Here is a 22336-nt window from a genome sequence, read left to right on the forward strand (position 1 = left end):
CGCGTACCACGGCACAAGCGTTCGATTTCCACCAGGGCAAAATACGACAATTTCGCTCGATAGACTCATTTCAAAGGGCTTTTGCATCATTTGCAGAGGGTTCAGTTCGCTCCCCCCACCTCCCCTAGTTGCCCTTAAAAAGCCAACCCGCCCAGGACAAATCAAGTTCACGGTTCTCCCGATGGTGTTGCGATCAGAATCAGAGAATGGGAACAGAAGGAAGCGAGCGGATTGCGGAATCGGTATGGCAACCGAATGGCGTTCCACCACACACACACACCGGGAGATGACATTCCAACCCAGTCAGCTGGTGGGATCGTTGTATCGGGAGATTGTGATGCTTGCTTCCCTTTCGTGTCAAAGAACAGACACACACACACAGTGGCACACGCAGGGGTGGGTTTCGGGAAGGGATTGGAATTGATACGCAATGTTATTGCCATTACGCCGCAACCACGCGGGTCGACAGCGTTCATTGACAGCGCGTCCACGCACTCATGCGCTCCCACACCTTACACTCACCGCTGAGCTCCTTCGGGATGCTCGCACTCTCTCGCTCGCGCGCTCGCGCGCTCATTCGCGTGGCGCGTGAGTGTCGCATGGCAAAAACGCACGGCCAGTATACCGTTCGCCAGGGACACGGCGACCGGAGAGATCCCATCATCCCGCATTCCGTGCGCTAGTGTGGAGCGGTTCTGTTGAGTTTTTTCCCGGTCGGCGCCCCCCAGTCGTCAGTGCTGCGGCGGCGGAAAAACTTGCGGGATTCGATTTGATTCGCACGGCCACACTGTGTTTGCTGCGTGGAAAGTGTAGTGTGCCGTGCGTTGTGACACTGCTGTGGTCTGTGGTGCATCAAAGATCAGCGTCCAGCGCGTCCAGAGCGTTCAAGCCTGTGTGCGATTTAGTGACACGATCGTGTGATCAACGACGGCAAAAGAAGCGAAGCAAGAGAGAGAGAGAGAGCTCGAAAGTGTGGAAGCAACAAAAAAAGAAGCTCTGTGTGTGTGCGTGTGTGTTTGTGTGGGAGAGAAATGTTCGGCACCGATCCTCACGGGATCGTGATTTTTTGCGCCCTCGTGCAGTGGTGTCGACGGTTTGGCGAATGATATTTCTGTAAAGTGGTGTGGCTTGTTGTTGTTGTTGTTGTTATTGCCTACGAAAGAGTGATACGCAAGCAAGCAAGCAGAAAGCGGAGAATTTAACGCCACGACGTGTGTTAGTGCTGTTATTGTTGCTACCCCTGGGGGGCTTCCCTTCCCCGACATTTCGGTTGCATTCGGCGTGTGATCGCCTCTCGTCCGTGCAGATCGAAATCGCCCGAGTTCAATTCTCTGCCTTGAGGCAGATTGTGCGTGTGTGTGATTCTGTGCGTTTTTGTGTTTTTTTTTTCTTATTCCGTTCGGTTTATGGTTCGCGCTTCGCCGTCGTCTACAAATGCGTGTGTCACCACACCCGAGAATGAAACGTGTCGTTCTACGTTTGTATTGAAAATTTTGCATTCACATGCTTTTCCATTGCTTTTTGTTTTCCCCAATTTCCAACAATCGCTACATTACACACCAATGCTGAGTGGTCAAAGTTGGGCAAAAAGGCAGTAAATATTTGCGACACGAAAGCGAGGAACAGGTGCAACACCCGGGGAGAGCGAGCGGGAGAGTTCTGAACGGTGTCTGATGCACTTTTGTCAATTGCATTTCAATGCAATTCCCCTTTTTGAAACTCCTATCAGTGCATGTGTGTGTGTGTGTGTGGGAATGTGTGTAGGCTGCGTGGTTGTGTGCGTTTGTAGTGTGTGAGTGTTTTAATCAATTTTTTTACACTTTGAAATGATGATGTTGTTTGTTTCAATGCATCAATTCTTTTGTTTTACTTGTCACCGGCTGGTCGAATTCGCGTTTTAGTTTGTGTTCGTGTGTGTGTGTATGTATTTGTTCCCGGTAATGCCAATGGATATGATACGCGGCAAACCGATGATGGCGAGCGACCGACCGACGCAAAATAATGCCCCGTTTGCCCAATTTTTCCAGCATATGTGTGAAGCATTTGTTGACGGATGGTTTTTTCACTCTATCTCACTCTATCTCCATGCTTCATCCCCATCTTCACACTAGTGTAGGTGTGTGTGTGTGTGTGTTTGTTTGTTTGAGCGCGTGTGAGCATGGTAGTGAACGTGTGTGTGTGCGTGTGTGCAAGCCCACTGATTGATGATCGATTTCAGCCGAATCACGCTGCAACGTGTGACAAATACGTCAACGCAAAAAAAAAAAAAATCTCGCCGCCTAATCGGGTGAGCGCGAAAAGGCGGTGTAAATCGTACAGGAACGTGAAGCAAAAGCGAGAGAGAAGAGAGATGTAATGCAAACAAATTTTTCACTTTTTTTTGTGCGCGCGTGTGTGTGTGTGTAGTATTTTGAAAGGCGAGGGATAATAGTGCACGCGGAAAATCCATGCACGGAAACGCTTGCCACCCATTCGGGGCGGCGTGATTTGACACTTGAGCCTCCCACGACCCGGCTTTACCCGTCTGTATGTGTGCGTGCGTGTGTGTGTGTGTGTTTGTTTGTGGATCCCTTTCTTGTTACATGAAAAATGGATAGGTTCAATGACACGGCTCCTCATGCGGTGTGAGCGAGCAGGCGAGCGAGCGAGTGAGTGAGCGAGCACGAATGAGAGAGAGAGAGAGAGAGAGAGAGAGAACGGAGAACGGTAGTGTGAGATGGGTGCGTGTTTTTTTTGTTTCTCCCTGTGTGCCGTATGTGTGTATGTGTGAGTCGTATGAATCAGCCTTTGAAATCTTCCTTCCAAGGGTGGCAGAACGAATGAAAGAGAACGAACGAAGCCCCCCGCGCGATTGACCAGCAGGCGGGCTGTGAGTGTGAGCGAAAGAGAGAAGAGGCAGCAGAAAGCGTGAGCGAGAGAATTGAAGGAAAGAAGCGCACACACACACACACACACACATACGCAGAGCACAGTCGCATGGACCAGCAAGCTCCAACAATGCACACTTCCACGCAGACAGACGATGCGTTCCCATAGTGAAACCGTCAAACGTCAAGCAATCGAGAGCAAAAGAAATAGGCAAATCGAGAGAGAGAGAGAGTGAAGGAGAGAGAGCGCGCGAGAAACTAGCATCCCTTATCCGCTCCCCCGTTTTTCCCAAACCCGGTCTAACCCATCGGTTGCTAGATCAACCGAGCTAAACGCTAACCAAATATTCATCCCCCGAGCGGCGCAGGTTCGGACAGCTTCTAACACGCTCGGGATGTCAGTCGGGGAAGCAGACGGGGCTGACCAAACGTGGCCACACTCGCTTGAACAATTATCACCAGCACCTCCCCTCCCCTTAAGGCACGCTAAAACCTTGTCTGTGGTGGTAGGCTTTACCTCAGGCCGACCCAGCGTTGCCCAGCTTTGATAAGTGCAGTGAGCAGAGGCTACACTCATACCATGAAAAGCTGGGGGGAGCGTTTGTCACTGAGCGTTGATAATGGAACATTCAGCTAGGAAGCGTATCACCTAGCGGGGCTGTGTCGGTGTCTGTGATTTGCCGGCCTGTACCTGTTCGCTTATCGTCGCTGATATCGGAATCGCTGGTTCGATTAGGGCAGAGATAGTGGGGTGAAGAGGGGGGTTAATACCCGTACACTACAACACATTGGAATACAGCTGGTCTGACCCGTGGGCACGCATAAACACTGGACTCAGTACCAGAGGGAACGTGCACACATGGTGGTTTTTTTTAAGATTTAAATCCCCTTTTTATTAATCGGGCCTAACGCATCGTAACGCACCGTAACGCATCTTAATTTTGACAGTCAGCCACAAAGTTTTGACGGATGGGTTTGTTTTGGTTTCGGTATTTTCCGTTTGATGAGAGTCTTTTTGGGAAAATTCACTTGCCCCAAGCTCCCCATCTCCTACCCTCCCGAGTTGGAGTCCTTCTGGTGCAGTTGCTGAATTTGTACAGGATTTTTTGCCTCCGCACTCCACCGCAGGATACGGTTTTATATGTATACATATACACACACACATGCACACACGATCGCGCGCACTCTCGCCACAGTGTCAATGAACTCGCGCTCAGCATGTCGCGCCGGTGGGTTGTTCGCGCAAACACGCGGTACGCCTTCGCTTGCCTTACCCCAAAATTTGCTCCCAACTTTTTACACTAACCACCACCGCCGTTCCTCCTGTCTCGCATCGAGTCACGCACTGTCTCCGTTTCTCTGTTTTCTCTTCCTCTCTCTCTCTCGCTCTCGCCTTCTCTTTACTGTTGTTCCTTCGTTGTTGGGTTTGGGTGATCCTCGGCGGCCTGGATCCTAGCAGCCTGCCAGCTCTGCTTGTTCATTGGTCCAGCAAGTGCTAAGTGAAACGCATCGCGCTACATTCTGAACAACCACGCGGGGCCATTCGTGTGCAGTGACGGCCCTCACAGAGAGAAAGAGGGAGAAATAAACAGGGTAAAAGTGCACCGAAACGAACCCCGGCCAAAGTAAAAGCCGGAAGGGCGCGCTCTGAGTGCCCCAGTGCCTAGCGAACGTGAAAACAATTGTGTCAACACCCGGCGGCTTCAAATTGAGATGCAAATGAGCTTTGCTGGGGCTTTACCGGCTCGCGATTGCGGAACTGATTTACCGAATTGCATAATTTCCACAGGTATTTTCCCTCCCCCCCCCCCCCCCCTCAGTCCTCTACAGCTCAAACAGAGTTTTTTTTGGGAGGGAGGCGCATCAATCGAATCACATTATCAGCACCGAAATGACCCGGCAGCCAATTACCAACACCAACATCACCACCACTGGTATGGCAAAGTTCACGCAGCGCCAACCGTTAATCGTTGACGAATTATTCAATCGACCGTAACCGACCGTTGGGTGATTTGTGGGAGGGGAAAAAGGTGTTTAAAGGTTATTTACTTTTGATTTGTGTTGCGCACCATCGTGTGTGTGTGTTTTTTTGGGTAGTTGTTTTGCTTCGTGGCTGCGTTAAGTATGCAATGTTGCATTATTCACCCATTGAATCCAGCACGTGACCAATGCACAAATTCATAAATAATTCCTCTACTGTGCCATTTGCGGCCTTGAATGTGAGGGAAGTTCCAACATAATTACCGGTCCGTTTGTTTGTACTTCATTAGGCATGCGGCGTTTGTTGTTTTATTTGCTTTAAATTTTACTCCACCACTACTGCACACATCAAACGCACTCTACTTCCGGGGAAATGTGTTATTGTTTTGTTTTTTTTTTTTTTTTGTAATCGTCTAGATATGATTTCCACTGCAAAAATGGCAGTGAGAAAATGAGGGAAAAATTATTATACCATATCGATCGAGCAGGTGTCGATTATTATAGATGAATTTTTCATACGCTGCTACATTTATGTCAGAACGCAATTGAAATCAGGATGAAAAATGTGTGTTCGTTGAAGGGGAAAGAATTGAGAGAAAAAAAAAACCTCTTTTAAATGCTTCATTGTGCACTGGGGCGCAATAAGCGTGCGCATGGTGATTCATAAATGCATAAAGTACCAGGCGTCCGCTCTACATTTCGAGTGCAAAGGTGCACGATGACCTTTTGACGCATTATGAATAACACTGTTTGATAACTTTTACTGTAAATGTGTTAAATTTAAAGATTTCTTTTACTTTAAACTTCAGCTTTTTAGTCCCTTTTTTAATCTCACTATGCGAAAGAGTCGTTCATAAATTATTTGCAATTACCTTTAGCGGCCCCGGCGCCCGACACGATGGGGGTTGGCATGGCTTTTCTTCGCCAAAATCCCGTGTCAATGGACCATAATTACAAATGGCCACTGCCGTACCGCTCCCGCAATGTACCGGCTCAAGAATAACATAAATCTTAAAATAAACTTGTGTTTGTGTGTGTGTGTTTTTCCATACGCGGGCAGGGCCACGACAACCAGACATGCAGATGGTTTATTTCACTCTTAATTTTTATGTTTTTACACCTACCACCAGGGCGCACTTGAAACGGAAATAAGAGTCAATGTGGGAGAAATGAGGGAATGGTGAAAAAAAAACAGATATGAAAAATATGCGAACAAAACTTTGCCGAGACAAATTGCGCCATCTCACGCCGGGTGTGTCATCCCGTAGGCCGTTGACATCGCGGAGCAGATCGCGACCGAGGGAGAAGAGGATAGGTCATCACACGGCCCGAGAGAGGGTGAAGGGGGGAATAAACGGATGTCGTAGCACATTACTTTTTCGCCGGTTGGCCCACCGAGGTGGTAGATGAGAAAATTAATGAAAAAATCCGACATGAAGAGAAAAAAAGACCCAGCATCGAGTTCTGTGTCTTAATAGCATCAGATCGGGACAAAAACTGGCATGTTCTTCCCTCTCCTCGCTCTGCTTATCTCCCCTCCCAAGGGGCCCTTTTCCCCACTTTCAACATTCTCGCACACTCCCCAATACAATCGTTCACGCCAGCACAGCATCGGCAGCATGATCGTCCCGCGTCGCCCATCAGTCGTCGCCTTTTTCTTGAATCCGATTTTTTTTTCGGTGATTGCGTCTTTGCGTCACGCAAAGCCAAACAAGACAGAGAGAAAAAGAGGGGTGGGAGCAAAGAGCGAATCAAAAAAGCGGCACGCACCTAACGATGATTAATGGTTGCATCCTTGTGCGGATTCATCTTCTAGTTTCGCACATAAATTTGCCTTTCTTTCAACCTTGCTACCGCGCATCCCTCCCTCCTCCCCCCCCCCCCCCGGCAAACAGTACGATCCTTCTTCAAGCCGGCTAAGCGACACAAAACCGCCCTAGCGTGACAATAGTGCAAATCGATGGTTGATTATGTCTCTTCCGTTCTACGCCATGGAGAGCGGACTTGCTCAAGAAAGCTTCCCGTCCATTGGCTGCCCGCACACACGGGGCCGAAAGGGGGGAAACCAATGACCCGTCTGATCGTGCCGATCACGCTGGCGCCTTCCTAGACTCCTGCTGCTGCCCTTGCACCCCTTTTGCCGTGGCCACCGTTGACCGGGCACACTATCACGCGTTTTTTCTCCTCGTCCAAGCGCTAGCGCCAAAGACACTCGAAGCGGAAGGGGTGGGATGGCAGCGAACGAAGACAAACCGTTGATAAGACGCGAGTGTCGGGTTTGCGGTCATTGAACCGCCCGGTAATGGTGGCTGCACCCGGGTACCACAAGCTGGTAGTGTTCGGCCAGCACTTAATTAATGGTGAATCGATATTAACACCACGCGTGTGCCTGACGAAGGGAGCACTGTGTGTGGGCATGAAGGGGACTTATTTATTTCACACTTCACACCGAAAGCGATAAATTCTGCCATTCTGATGGTGTCAATTGTGTGGCAGGTGCGTGTACTCAGGTCTACTCTCCAATGCTGTACAGTCCTGTCACTCCAAATCGATAGGCACTGCAGGCGGGAGGGTGGGATGAGTGAAGAGATGCGTTTTTATACCCGTTCAAATTGATACGCACGATTTGCGGGTGCTAATTCCCTGTGAAGTGGTTCGACAGCTTCATTTCTATCGCTTTTAGATGAAGCTTTGCTTGGGATTGAGATGAGTATCATGTGAGTAAGAGGTTGAGCTAAGATGATATCCAAATAAATACCAGATGAGAATAAATGTGCAACCGAACCAATAGAATTGATGAAAAGAGACATTTTTATTGATTTTTAAATACGCATTTGTGAGTAGAAGTTGTTCAAAGAATGTTACGATCTTGATATCAACAATAAGACATTCTAATTCTGAACAGTCTGAATTTTTGATAGTATAATTATCCACGTTACTGACATTTTTTTAGTGTGACAAACCTCTTTAGTAAGATTTTGAATGGCATATTGTACAACATTCTTAATTTCTATTGCTTGCCATTTGGTAATAATCAAACAATGCTGTCCAAGGTAGCATTATTGTTTACTACCTTTTCACCGGAGGACAACGAACCACGGTGACATTATTCCCTGGATATGATCATCAAAGCTCGGTTTTATGCCCCTGTCTGGAGCGTTACAAAAACGAAGCACCAAAACATTCCCAAATGCTATAAAAATCTCAAACCTTACCCACTGCCCTGCTGGAAAGCGACGCGTTTTGACGAGCAGCTAGGGAATATCGGTATGAAAAGGGACAGGCCATGTCAAAAATTATTAACAAAGTTGTGCCAGTTGCAAAATTTCGGCAGTTTAACCAACCATTACAAAAAAAGAGCGTTCCAAACAGCAGGCAATGCATGGTAAAATGCTTGCTTCTCGAGTAAAACCAAACCTGGCGTCGGCGTCTTCTAATCGAAAACCAAAAAAGAAAAAACAAAGCGCTCTCAATCTAGGGACCGGACCGGTGCGGTCTGCGGCGGCGGTGAGTTTGAAATCATCGAACCCGCACATCGGTACCGGGGCTTGCGGCTGTTTGTTGTGAGTTTTGCCGCGCTCTTTTAACGCGCGCACACACCAATTCTCGGGGTGGTTGTGGGAGCGCAGCAACCACCCGCGGGAGAGAGAGTGCGACCGGTGCGAGGGAAAGGGGATGGGATTGTCTAAGAGCGCGCGAGACATTGCGCTCCCTGGCGCTGCGCCTCCGCGTATGTTGCGGGCAGTATGTTTTGCTTTAGTTCAATAACCTAAAGATTGTGACGCGCTGAGCGCTGAGCGTTCGTAGAACTGACCCTTTTGCGAAAGAGAACAGTGAGAGACAGAGGGAAAGAGTGGGAGCGAAAACAAGAGCGAGAGTGAGTGCAACGAGTGCGAGCTCCGAAACACCAGCAGGGTGGAGAAAAAGCACACACCGAGTGAGTGCTAGTGAGGTTCGTTCACACGCCGTGAGTGACGACTGTGAGCACCCGTTCGCAATGCGTGTGAAGTAAGGGGATGATGATGATGCATTCCTCTCCCGAATGGTCTTTACATTATGCAAACAAGTGTTAGTTTGTACAGGCTCGAAACGCGGGGAGATGATGTTTGTGGAGTGACTTTTTTTTTTTTGTTTTTGGAGTGTTAAAATTGACACTTGGTTAAAAAATCGATTAAAACGCGTCGATCGCGTTGGAGATGGATGGTTCTCGATCCGACACAACCCCCATCCCCAGCGGCACCTGTGTGTGCAGGGCACTCAACTCCACCGGTACGGCACTCGCAGCCGCATTTTACCGCTACGCAAGAACCGGCGCTCAGTCACTCGAGGCTCCCTTTCCGCCACTTCCCTTTAAAACGCACTCCTCGCTAGAACCCAATCCACCCTTTTCCACCCCTACCCCGGCACAAACAGACCGACCAAGTCAGCGCACCTTGAGGTTAATGATCCTTCTGGTGTCGTCGTCGTCGTCGTCGGAATCGCGCAGATGGTTTTATTTTTATTGTTCCCCAGTTCTTGCCCCGTTCTTTCGAAGCCGGCCGGCCGACGACGACGACGTAGTTTGCGCTTGGCGTTTTGCTTGGGTACGTTGCGCCCGTGCACTTCCTCTCTCTCTCACATACTCTCATTCGTCTCCACTTCCACTCCTCTCGCACGTACGTTGCTTTAGCGACGCCACCAATGTGACGTAATTTTCGGTGTCTCTTCTCTGTGCGTGCATTTGGAGGTTGTTTTTTTTTGTTGTTACTGCAGGTTTTTCCCGCTGCACGAATAGTTGTTTTTTTTTTGCATCTTCTCTTTTTTCCCTCTGTGTGGCCTGTACGTCCTTCAGCGATGGTAGTACGGCTTCGGGGGTGCATTCTTTCGACCCGCTTCTACTTGCTCGCTACGATCGGTCTAGTTAGAACATCTTCGGAACGGGTGGTTGGGAAGGCTTGGCTGAGCTAAGATTAAACACACACACACACATTTAAAAAAAAGCACATTCTGAACAGATTGCAGAAAGAGAGAATGGTTGGAATAAAAATATGCATTACTAACTTCATTTTTTCACTTCCCGTTGTTTACAAGAACGATGCATGGAAAAACGCACCAAGGTGTTCCATATGGTTGATGAGGTTAATAAACTTTGCACACACAAGCAGATGCAAAAATGTGCGTGTGTGTATGTGCGTGTTGTTTGCCTCCCAGCAAATAGAGTATAGCGACACTGCACTGTACATAACAATCGTTGTAATAATAGATAATTTACATCGATGCTAAAGGGCAAGGGAAACTCAACCTGCTGCTGCTGATGCTGCTCGGTCCTGGCGAAGGTACATTACCATTTTGCGAGACAAAACTGCTGCTTTGCATAATTTTCACACTGTCAATGCGCATCGCACCTCTCAGCCCAGGCAGCAAGGGCTTCCAGTTCCAGTAGAACGTTCTTTAGCACGCCAAATGAGTTCCAGCACAGCAATTCTTCTACCCGTGGTTTTTTTTGTGGTTGCTTTTTTTTTGGTTTCATTATGAGCCGTCAAACAAAACCACCACAGGAAAGGTGAATGAACTATGCTGATTCACACGTCCCAGTCATCCAGCATCCGCCCAGGCCCAGACACAGCGACGGTGCGCTGATAAGGGTGGCACTGGAGCAGCTGCGACAAACATATGTAAATATGGGTGCATCATGATGCAATTCTTGCCGGTTCAATGACACTGCTCCCTTTATGTTTCTATGTGTGAGACCGAAGGAGAGAGAGAAAGAGAGTGAGAGAGTTTAACAGAAAGCGAGCAACAGACCAAGTGAGAGAGGGAGAGAAGAAAGAAAGAGCGATACAGCACTGTGTCCTTAAAAAAAAGGGATGCACAAATTCAAGCTACCTTTTGCGGCAGCAGCCCGAGGCCAAGGCCAAGGTCATGCCACGGACGCATTTCTTTCGCTCGCTTCGGTTTCGGTGCTGGATTGAACAATCGCATTCTAGTTGCCAATATTACTTCACATTAAATACATCCAGTATGCAAAAAAGAAAAACCCACTCATTATCGAAAGCAAATGTTATGGCATACTTCTTCCCCCTCGTCGATCGATATGTACGATCGAACGATACGATCGGGCGTGTACGTGATGTGAGCACTGTTGCGAAACTAAGAAAAATGGATGGTGAAGAGAAGGAAAAATAAGACGAAAAGAAGCAAACTTCAAGCGTGACCATGGACACGATCGGGCCCGGGTGCCCGATGACGACAGCGACCACCACCGCGTCTTTTTGCGAGGGGTTAATGGTCTTTGGGTGGTAAAAAAAGCACATACAGACACACACACACACACAGCCCGGGAGACAACAATTACCAACGGGCTTCGAGGCACACAGTAGTTGCAGCGTCTGTACTTTTCGATGTTTTTGGCCAAGCTCGCTGAGCGCGCTCGGTTAGCAGTACGTGCTGATTGTGTGCCGGGAAGGTTCTAAAAGAGTTGCTGGCGATCCGTTGCTTCTTCTTTTTGTGCATTTTTTCACACTTTGCTGCTACCGTCGGTTTGTTTTAGCATGAGTGTTTTTTTACATCTTTTTGCTGTAATACTGTTGGATTGCGTTTATTTCTGTCCCTCTTCTCTCCCGAAACGTCAGCCAAAGGGGAGTCTCAATTTAGCAGGTGCACTTTGCACCACAAAAGCAACCCTCTGTCGGAGGTATCGGGACCGGGGAGGTAGACCAAATTTCGCTACCGTTCCAGTAAATATTGCGTTTGCTCGGGAATGCATACCGTTTTCACCCCGTGGCCATGGTTTTGGGTGGGATGAGCGAAGATTTACGATTAAATGCAAATGCTCCTCACGGGGGCCAGTAAATAGGAGGTGGGGGGGGGGGGAAATGGTTTGGACGGGGAGCGTTTTTAAACCCCGCGTTGGTAGAAGTCACGTACCCGCAGGCAAGCGAAAGACAGACGTTCGCTCACACGTACGATGAGTTCATGGTTTGTGGCAATGATTCAAGAAGCTGCAATGAGCAAAATGTAATTTCGATACAACTTTGGTTTCGTTGAACGATTCAATCGATTCTTACTTCAAGTTTATGAGTTTGTTTTCTCAACAACTGTTTGAACCAAATGTTGTTGATTTTGTGTTCTTAAAAGTCCTGTTTTAATGAATCATGTTGGATAAGGTACGAAATAATAACAGTAAGCGTTTATTTTTTCCCCAGAATGAGGTTTCGTCTACCGCCAATTTGGTTTCATTTTTCACTGAAAAAAATCCTGATTTGCCAACAAAAGAACGCAATTTTATAATTGTCACGTTTTCATCACTCCTTTCCTGTGCTTTTTTGTGCTCGTACATGCATGAGCAAAACTAGAATAGTTGAGCACAAAAGGAGTAATTTTGTACCATGATCACGAGGAGCTCGCGCCTGTTTCTGCGACTCCTGCAGGAGCGACAACCACCACCCAGTGCGATGCACCTTTCTTATCGCACATTAGCGCCATCATTATAACGTTCATTTGCCCTCCGTGTGTGTGTGTGTGTGTGTGTGTGCATGTCTGGGTGGGAATCATGAGCTCAGCCAATTTACGCTATTTGCTATTTAGCGGAGACGTAACACAAGCTTCGCTCGAGTAGGAGTTTCGTTTTTACTTGCCGCTGCTCGCCGTTAAGATGCGATGCGATGTGGCAATTCTATTTATACTGCAACTATCACTCTCCGCACTGCGCGAACCCACTTTCCCTCCATACCGCGGTGCATCATTAAGAATCAAATCATCATCATCATCATCACAGCGGACGCAACAAGATGCAATACTGCGTCGAAGGGAGTTGTGTGTGGGCGAGGGTGCATCAGGATGCACGATGTCGTGTAATTGCACTTTCGCTTTCCGAGACAGATAACGGGGAAGGAATGCGTAATGTTTGTACGGGTGGCACGGGACAGCGCAAAGGCGTGGGCAAGTGAGTGATAGATTCAAGGGGATTTGTATGTGAGTGTTTTTCGCTCCCTAATGCATTTATAGCCGACTGGCGATGGTTTCGTAATTTTATTTGTTTTTGTACGATACTAAAAATGGACTTTAAGGGGGGAACATTTTATATTTACTATTGAGTTACAGGCTGTTTTTGTAGATTATTCCTAAAGAATGGCTCAGCTATTGTGATTCAATTTGATATCTAACTATGTGCTTGTTGTCAAGGTATTTAATGAGACCATTAACAGTAACGAAGCTATTAGAATCGATTGAAACCGATAGCAAAGTGATTAAAATGCTGAAACCAAAAGACGTCTCTTTGAGCAAAGAATTTCAAGCTCTCTATGCAACCTTATACTATAATATCAACGGTGGAAGTATCTTCACATCCCCTCAAAGCTCGAAGTGCAGCTGTAAGGCAATAGAAGACGGTACGGGACGGAAGGGGGACATTGTATTGTATATCACAAAAACCGTGGTCACCCAAAACTTCGTTTGATCAAAACTTTATCCAACTGCGAGCTAAAGCGAAGTAGGGAGGGAAAGGGCTGAGTAGGTTAGAAAAGGTGGCGCGCCGGTAGGGTCAAAAGGGTAGATCAGCACGACGACGGCGCACACTCGGGTCCCGCCATCCCCACATTCACACAAACAGACAAACATAGACACACACACACACACACACACGCACACACACACTGGGCACGTTTCGCGTTTTTTTTTGTCTTTTGCAAACGCAACCGATGCGCTCTCTCTCTCTCTCTCTCTCTCTCTCTCTCTCTCTCTCTCTCTCTCTCTCTCGCTCACTCATTCTATTTCTTTCGGTCGCTCTCCCACTTCGCTTCGCCCATGTGTGTGCCGATTCTGCTGCCGTAATCTCATTTTAAATAGATTTCCGTTTCTTGACCTATCCCACTGCGGTTCGCTGTGGTGTGCGTGCGGTAATGGCGTTGCGTTGCGATTTGTTTTTTTTTTTTGCTTTTGCTGTTGCTGTTGTCGTTGTGTTTTTGTTTTGTTGTGCTGTTGTCTGCTCTGCCACTGTGCTCGATGCAGTTTTGCACAGCGTGCGACGCGGCCATTGCCTCTGCCATTTTCACGCACGCAAAGCAATGGCAGAAGGCACACACACACACACACATACTGGGGAAGGTGCAGCGATGGATGATTCGAAGCGTGGGGATAGAACGCAATATCACTGCGTGTGTGTATGTATGTTTGTTTTTAAGCTGTATCTTGTCTTCTGCATCTTAACTGCATCAAACGGTCCACTTACTTGCATCTGCACTAAACGTAACCGGTGTGGTTTTCCGCAGAAGTTGCTGCTTCTTCGTTTGTTAGCAGTTTACGTTGTGTTACACTCTAAACGGTCGTCTCGTTGCTTGTATTTGCTAAATGATACCGTTTTGCTTTGATGATGTGCCGTGCCAGCAGTTGCAATTCAGCTAATAGTTGAAGCTGCTTAACAGAGCTTTCTTAATTATGTTGTTTTACGATATTTTGGTCACTTTTTGTGTGTGTCAGAAAGGAATAATTCCAAACACTTTCAGTAAGTAATAAACAGCAAAAATATTTAAACATTAAAGTATTACTAATTCCTGTTAGAGTTGGCTTTTTTTATTTTATTTTTATAAATACACTACTTCAAAAACAAAAGAATTTTTTGTATTTCAAATAGAGGACAAAAGAATGAAAGGATTCATTCCAAAATATTTTACTCTAGAAAATCTATTAAATTAAATTCTAGCAGCCTGACCGGTTGGTCTTTATCTGATGCATGTGCACTTTATTGATTTATTCGGTTCACGCACGCCCATATCAATAAATGTCACATATTTCCTCTTATCTTGCCATTGCAACTGCATCGAAAACAGCAACAAAAAAGCACCCCCATTTCCAACCCGTTTTGGGCGGGATGACGAATTTGTGTTCCCACACCACATTCACACACCGCTGCTCGCCCTTGTGTAGTGGTGTGTGAGCGGTCTAGGTATATACCTATACACTTTAGATTGCAGCGTGTAACCGGTGTATTAATAACAAAGAAGTGAAAGAAGTAGGAACAAAAATATTCCCCAAACACACACACGCACACATACTCTTACACCCCAATGTCCGCCAATGGTAACGGCAAACACACACGGCGCACGATATCGGGTATACCTGTGGATGGGATGCGCATTTTTAGGTCAGTCCGTCTGTGCTGATTAAGGTCGACGGTTCCGGTAGAAGCGTCGGGGTTTGTTTTTTTTTCATCCTTCTGGTGGGTGCGTTTTTCCATTCCAGCGGGAAAATACACGTTCTTATCGTTCGGTTTTCGGCGTCGATTGGGTTTGGTTGGTGGTAATGTGATTCGATTCGATGCGTGAATTTGCAAACGGCGAAGAAAAGGTGAAAGTTCCGCAATGAAAAAGGGTGCTCTAGAGTAAATTTGTTTCCTTTTGTTTGTTTTGTTTTATCTTTAAGAAAACGTACAACCCTTCTCAGTGAGTGTGTGATGTGAATAAATATTATAAATCAATTAAAAATCAACAAAAAAGCAGAAGAAAAGAACATCGTGTCAGTGTCCGGCAGATTGATATAATTATAAAAAAGTGATTCATAAAACGCTCTGCGTCATAAGAGCACCTATACCAAGAGTTGCTTGCAGCAATCAACAGTTTCGTGCGTCGCAGCTCCTCTTCCATTCAGAATTCGTCGGCCGGGAAGTAACAAACCCGCTGCAAGGATGACTGTCGAATGTATTGAGGATTTGTATCCCACTTAAGCCCACCCCCTGTCCAGCTGGTGCAAATGCCAGCACAGGGTAAACCCACTAACTGTGTGCGCAAAGTGTGGAGCGACTGTGACCGTGCGAAGACGAATACGATTAAAAAGTGAAGAGAGAGTAAAAAACAAAACCAAATTAGTGCGAAACGATTTGCTGTGGGCAAAAAAGGGCCTACAGCCCCTGACCGAACCTTTCGGGTTGCGGTACGTGCGGTTGTACCGCTCCGTAAAGCAACGCCAACAAAAACCTAACCTACCTCACCAGTGTTGCACACATCATCAACCCACTACTCCCGAACAAACGCTATTTGCTGGCAAATGGATGACGGAGAATTTTTGGACCTGTTCAGTCAATCCTGGAATGGCAAATACCACGCGGCGGCCAACCGAGCAGGCGACGAACCGGCCGGCATCGGAGCGGCGGCGGGTGGCGGGACAGGTGCCGCCGCCGGCTACACCAACTCGGCGGCGGTGGCAGCGGCCGCCACCGCAGCCGCTACAGCCGCCGCCATGGCCGTCGCGCCCAAGCTCACCACGCGGCTTATGCAGCCCCAGCCCGGCTCGACGGCGGGCGGATCGCAGGGGCTGTACGCGGGCACCAAACACTTCCTTGCGCACCTACCCCCGAACCACAAGCAGCAACCGAGCGCTGCGAGCGCCACCAGCGCGGCAGCGTCGACGGCCAGTGCTAGCCGTCACGCGGCACCGTCACCCTTCGGTGTACCCCCGGCCGGTGCCCAAACGACTGATTTACGTGATACAAACCTAGGGCCTTTAAGAAATACCACTAGCAGTAGTACCAGCAGCAACACAACCAACACCAGCACCAGTGCGGCAAACAACAGCAGTGGCAGCAGCAGTGGCAGCAGTAGCAATACCAGCAACAGTCACGCCAACGGTGCGCAGCATCTGTTGGGCGGCGGCAGTAGCTTTGCGCGTGAGACGCGCGAATTTCCCAAGCTGAGCCATCGGTTGCTGCAGCCGCTAAACCACACGCTCGACCAGGGCCCGGCCCAGGGCGGGTCCGGCGGTTCCGGCCACGCGGCGATGGTACGCCAGGAGGAACAGGACTACAACGCATTCTGCTCAACGCTGTCGGCGGTCGCGTCGATGGCGGCAGCCTCGCTGGCGATGGAGGATGAGGACCTGGCGGACAGTACGACGCCACCGCCGCAACCGTTCACCGCGGGGGGTTTGCTAGCGGCCGGGCTGGCAGGCAATGGTACCGGCGGTGGCGGTGGCAGCGCCGGTGACGCGAATGGTGGCAGTGTGGAAGGTGATCTCGGCCCGAACGGGGAACTGTTGGGTTTGAACGGTCATCAGCATGAGAAAAAGACTCCCAATTCAATTAGAGGTAAGTTTGTGGCGATGCTGTCGGAGGAAATGCCTATTGTTGGGAGTATTAGTACAACACAGCGATACAGAGCCGGTCGCCTAACAAGCTGGCCCGTGCGATGGGTACCAGACGTGACATTGAATAATGTATGGGAGAAGTAGGAACAAATCATTATGTCACATCGATTGACAAGCTTCAAGCGGTCTTTCAGTTCTAGTGCACTGGAGACAATACAAAGACAGACAAATAGCCGGTCTCATGGTACAGTCGTCAACTCGTACGACTTAACAACATGCCCGTCATGGGTTCAAGCCCCGAATAGACCGTGCAGCCATACGTAGGACTGACTATCCTGCTATGGGGGGAAATCAATAAGTCACTGAAAGCCAACCCCACAAGTGGGTTGGCAGGCCTTGACCGTCATCGGTTGTTGAGCCAAAGAAGAAGAAGAAGAAGCACTGGAGAATAGCAAAAACTCACAAAAATATTACTTTGTTTATTCCATCGTTTATGCTCATTACAGAGTTTTGTTGTTGAATTCCAATATTAAGGATGTTTCCTTTCTAGATACAGATAAACTTGATAGATCTTCGAAAGATCCTTTAACTCTTAATTGAATTTTTCTGCGGAATCCAGGTAACTCTCTTGGGGAATCAAAGAGGAATTTAAAACATAGAGAGACATTCATCTTGATAAGGAAACAAACTATACCAAATGTTGAAACATAGCATCATGAGACCACACAAAAAAATTATTTCTATGATCATTTCTATAATCAGTTTATGTATTGTAAGAAAATATTTTAGACTCTCTCAAAGCTCTTCAAACCTTTTCAATGTTTTTTGTTTATGTCTTAGTACAACAAACCACAATTTTTGGCATTTTCTGACATAAACTAAGACACATTATTTGCAATTAAAATATCGAGTGTCGATTCAAATAGTCTATTTTAAAGCATAAAAGTATCACAAACGTACACAATTACCCAAACAGTCTCCAACGGCACAGCCCCTTTCCGTGCGTAATAGAACATCTATTTTGCAATCCTTTCATAGCGTTATTTATTCCCATCAAAGGCAATCAAATTACACCAAATATCTCGCCAACTAATTCATCTAACCCTTCCCACCAGCTAGCTCCCAGCTTCCTTCTATCGATCGAACACAATTTGCAAATTGCACTCTCCTCCCCTTTCACTACACACACACACACACGCAATCATCCCGCCCACCCGGCCAGGAAAGATTGCACACTACATAAGTGCCTTCCTGGCTGGCGTCATTGCCATGATCTCTCCCCGCTGCTGGCATGATTCCGGTACATGACCTATGCAACGTTGTTTTCCGTTGATATCGTTTCGCTCGCTTTTCGCGCGCATGGAAGAGGGGGGTGGTGGAAGGCGCAGAGCGCAAAAGAACAGCAATGACAAAGCAGCAGCAAGAGCAAACGGGGTAAGAATTGCATTTGCTGCGTAGTTCGGACGGAACAACAACAAAACGGCCAACAAATCGGGGTCAATGGCATTTCGTGTACGGTTGGTTTGGGTGTGAGTGTGTGCGAGAGAGTGTTGGCGATGTTTCGTATTCTTTTCTTGCATATTGGGAAGAGGGATTTGCCGGTATTTACGTTTTTTTTGTAATACCTATTTTTATGCTTGATAAAGCATTAAAATATAAACTGAAAATAAAACTTTACAAACAGCGTAAAGGTGTTTGCAATTCAGAGTTTTAGCCGTCTGCAGCTGATTCAGCACAAATACACTGCCAACGACGCTGTTTGAAAGGCAGAAATATGACGCAAGGGTATGTGAATGGTGCCGGGAAACGGCCAACGGTTAAAATATGATATTACGAACCAGCTATCGACTTACCGACGCTTCCAAGAACGAGTTACATGAGACACAGCCACTTTATCTATTAGCGATCAATATTGCATTGATTGGTAATGAAAATTAAAACTCCAAATTATTGCTAATGCTTTTTTTAAATGCGCATCAAAACTGTTGCCAAACAATACTAAAACATTGCACAAACGCCAGCAAATATCGATAACCATTGCAGTCACACAATTCGAATCGAACGCCCATAAAGTATCGATTTTCATATTTTCTTCCTGCGGCCCCTGTTTGCTGCCATTCGCCCGTTTTACCACACAGCCGAATGCCAAACCGATACCTATGACGCACTGCAATTTTGCATATTTCGCATCAAAGTGTGTCATAAATGCACTCGAGTTCGTCGACTCTTTGGCTTGGGTGGATTTCTCTTCCGTGTTTTTTTTTTCTTCGTTTCTTTGCTTTTCTTTTTACTTATTCAAACGCGTACGTGCAAGCTTTAATCAAAAGCATTTCCAATGTTTGCAAGGTGTGGCAGGCATGATATCAGCGGGGGCAGGGCAGACTTTTTGTTTGTAGGTTTTTTTTGTAGGTGATTAAAATTTAAAGTAAACAACAACGATAAGACAATTGCATGAGTAAGCTTCCAATTGGAGGTGACAAAAATGAGCTAAAAGGTAGCTTTATACACACAAATATGTTTAGTGTTCATTCAACATATTTAACTCTGACAAATCTTCACTCCTCTCAGCCAGTAAGCATTTGAAAGGTACGTTTGAAAAGCCCCGAAGACAGTGCTGTCTCATTGTTTGAGCTGGTAACCAGGCACTCGATCCTAATTGAGCTACCGTTTAGGCTGTGATGGCGGACCACCATTACCATAAGTGGTCACATCATGCTTGCAACGATGACGCGTGTTTGCAAGGTGAATTGATGGGTGCCTTCATGTACCCTGTATCGCCTGACCGCCTGAGAGGTCCGGACGAAAAGCGAACAAAAAACAAAACCCACCAAAGGGGGTTGACAAAGCGAGGCGAAGTGAATTTGTAAATTTAAAAACAACACAGCAGCATCAAAAGGGGTGCAACTGGAGTGCCAGAGCGGGATGAATGCATTTCGCTTGCAGCGACACGTCCCATCAGCATGCATTTGCATCCAAAAAACCCCCCCTGACGTACGCGCTGGGGTTGGAGCGGTGGCGAGAGTAAACCGAGCGTACGGTAGAGCCTTTTATGAAGGCTTATTTTTTAATTATATACTTTCTCAACGCTTTAACGAGCGTTTGGTATGGCTTAGAGTAGCTAGAAATATTTATTTTAAACTTTTTATGAATTATAAATCAATTTTCAATCGGGCTTGGAGGCCAACACGGCACGCGTGCTGGCGTGTTGGTGTATGTGACGGGGCGTGCATTAGTCGCACATCTGCAAGCCACCCGCTGCTGCCAGGACGTACCAGGAAGGGCAGCCGATGGAAATGGTAATGTGCCACCGGTCCGTGCACGCCACCGTCACCGGTCAATCAACCGGGAAGTGTCATGTAACATTACATTACAATAAGCAAGCTTGTGTTTGAAGTTTGTTTCCAAAATAAAGAATGTTTTATGGGTTGGAGTAATGAGTACTTGAAATTAAAGGAAATAATTTACTAATTTAAAGAAAATTTGCATTTTGTTTTCATGTTGGGTCCATTCAAAAGTTAAATTAGAAGCATTAGATGTTACACACAATTACGAAACTGGTTAAACTGATTCAACTATAATCTAGTTAATGATAATTCTTCAAAATTCAACATATTTAAATATGTTTTTTATTTTAAAAAAAACATTAAAGAAACCAATCAGTTCGATTCCTAAAAACAGCAAAACAGTGGTTTCTTTGCTGAACCATTACTTTGAACCATTACTTTCTTAAGGAAGGAATTCACAAATAAATCAAACCTCATCTGGTACGTTCCATGAGCGCGATTAACTTTCTTCCCTTGCTGTACATTCTGCGAAAGTCATATTTCTTCATGTTTTTTTTTCTTCCTCATTTTTGTTATTTCAAACGTATACACACACACACGCCCAGAACAGCATCTGACGCTTGGGGGCTGATTAGCAATGCCCCAGCAATATACCCCAAACTACACAGGCACATACCCATACACACGCACACAGCTACAGCTGATGTGTGGCCGAGGTTATTGACTTTGGCAGTTTGGCAAATATTTATTTTGATTCTTATATGCATGGAAGATGAACGGCCTCCCCCCTGGCCGATGTTCGGTGGGCACGCGTCAGAACGCGAATGTGAACCCGAACGCAAGGGAGAGGCGTACGCTGTTGACGGGGTGCTCGGGGGGTGTTCGCACGCCTTAAAAGCAACTGCTGTCCGAAACGATGGACACACATCACGTACTGTGGGAGGGCGGGTTTGTGGGAACGTATTGCTTGGGGTGTGATTTATTTTTCATCACTCACAGCGGTCAATTCTCCCTTTTCGGGGTGCCCATCTTGTATTGATGTAGCTGATGGAGAATGTCACATGAGGCGGAGACTTCTTCACGTTTCTGTCGAGGTTGTTGTAAGTCTGCGGAATAAATTGGGATTACTGGCTTACTGGCGAGCATAACGAAGCAGTTAAGAGGTGCACAAATATTGAAGTTAAACGGTACAATGCGATCTATTTATGCTTTCTTTCATCCTTACTTTTATATGTTTTTTTCAGACAATTTTAAGATAAATATACAAGTGATGCACAATGAAGTAAACAATAGAGTTTTATTCCTTATTTTAAAATATATTTCTTCTATTTTTGTTGTATATAAGCTTAGTAATACCTTTCCAATTCCTTCCAATCTCCAACCCACAGCTCAAATCGAGATCATACCGTGCAAGGTGTGCGGCGACAAGTCGTCCGGGGTGCATTACGGTGTGATCACCTGCGAGGGCTGCAAGGGCTTCTTCCGAAGGTCGCAGAGCTCCGTCGTCAACTATCAGTGCCCGCGTAACAAGCAGTGCGTGGTGGATCGGGTCAACCGAAATCGATGCCAGTACTGTCGACTGCAAAAGTGCCTAAAACTGGGAATGAGTCGTGACGGTAAGTGACGGTCAAAATGATGGGACGCGTATGATAGCTGTTAAAATTACTTCTTGTTTTAAGTTGGAAATTGGATGTGCGTCGTTTAATAACTTATCAAAAATATTTAAAAAAAGAAGGAGAATAGTTAGTCCTTTATGGATTTGAACCCAGCTTTAGCATACCGACTGGTTCTGACTGTTATGTCCACGTAATATTCTTCTAAATCACTTCCACCATTCTTCGAAAATCCTACCACAGCGTGACTCAGCGAACTCGCGGCGACTCACACAAAAGGACATTAAGAATTTTTGCTGCCGCTGCTGCGAAAGGAAGTCGGTTGACTTCCGCCGACCGAATAAAAGGTCCGTGTTCCGTGCCGGAAGAGGAAAAACATAATAAGGGTAATGGCACCCCGTGACCGGCCTGGCCGAGTCCGTCCGTAGTGTGCTCGTCAAGAAGACGGAAGCTATCGTTTCTAGCGTGTAAAGGAACGGAAAATAATCGATAACGTGAGAGTAGCTCAAGCTGTTTCGGTGATAGTCACAGCTAAGCT

At 46.8% G+C, this 22336-nt stretch overlaps 1 protein-coding gene across 11 annotated transcripts in view; it reads left to right on the forward strand.

Moving 5' to 3' along the window:
• LOC121597705 (probable nuclear hormone receptor HR3) overlaps positions 1 to 22336 on the forward strand; it is a 118270-nt gene that overhangs the window by 79420 nt on the left and 16514 nt on the right. For 6 of the 11 annotated variants that reach the window (XM_041923707.1, XM_041923708.1, XM_041923704.1 and 3 more), the window contains one exon: positions 21574 to 21801. In XM_041923707.1, coding sequence (XP_041779641.1) covers positions 21574 to 21801 — 228 coding nt within the window. Of the gene's footprint in view, positions 1 to 641; positions 1749 to 2116; positions 4657 to 15245; positions 16903 to 21573; positions 21802 to 22336 lie in introns of those variants that run through there. The other 5 variants (XM_041923702.1, XM_041923703.1, XM_041923698.1 and 2 more) reach the window with 4 other exon arrangements.

This window comes from Anopheles merus, chromosome 3R, assembly GCF_017562075.2.
Source record: "Anopheles merus strain MAF chromosome 3R, AmerM5.1, whole genome shotgun sequence".
NCBI classification, from domain to species: Eukaryota; Metazoa; Arthropoda; class Insecta; order Diptera; family Culicidae; genus Anopheles; species Anopheles merus.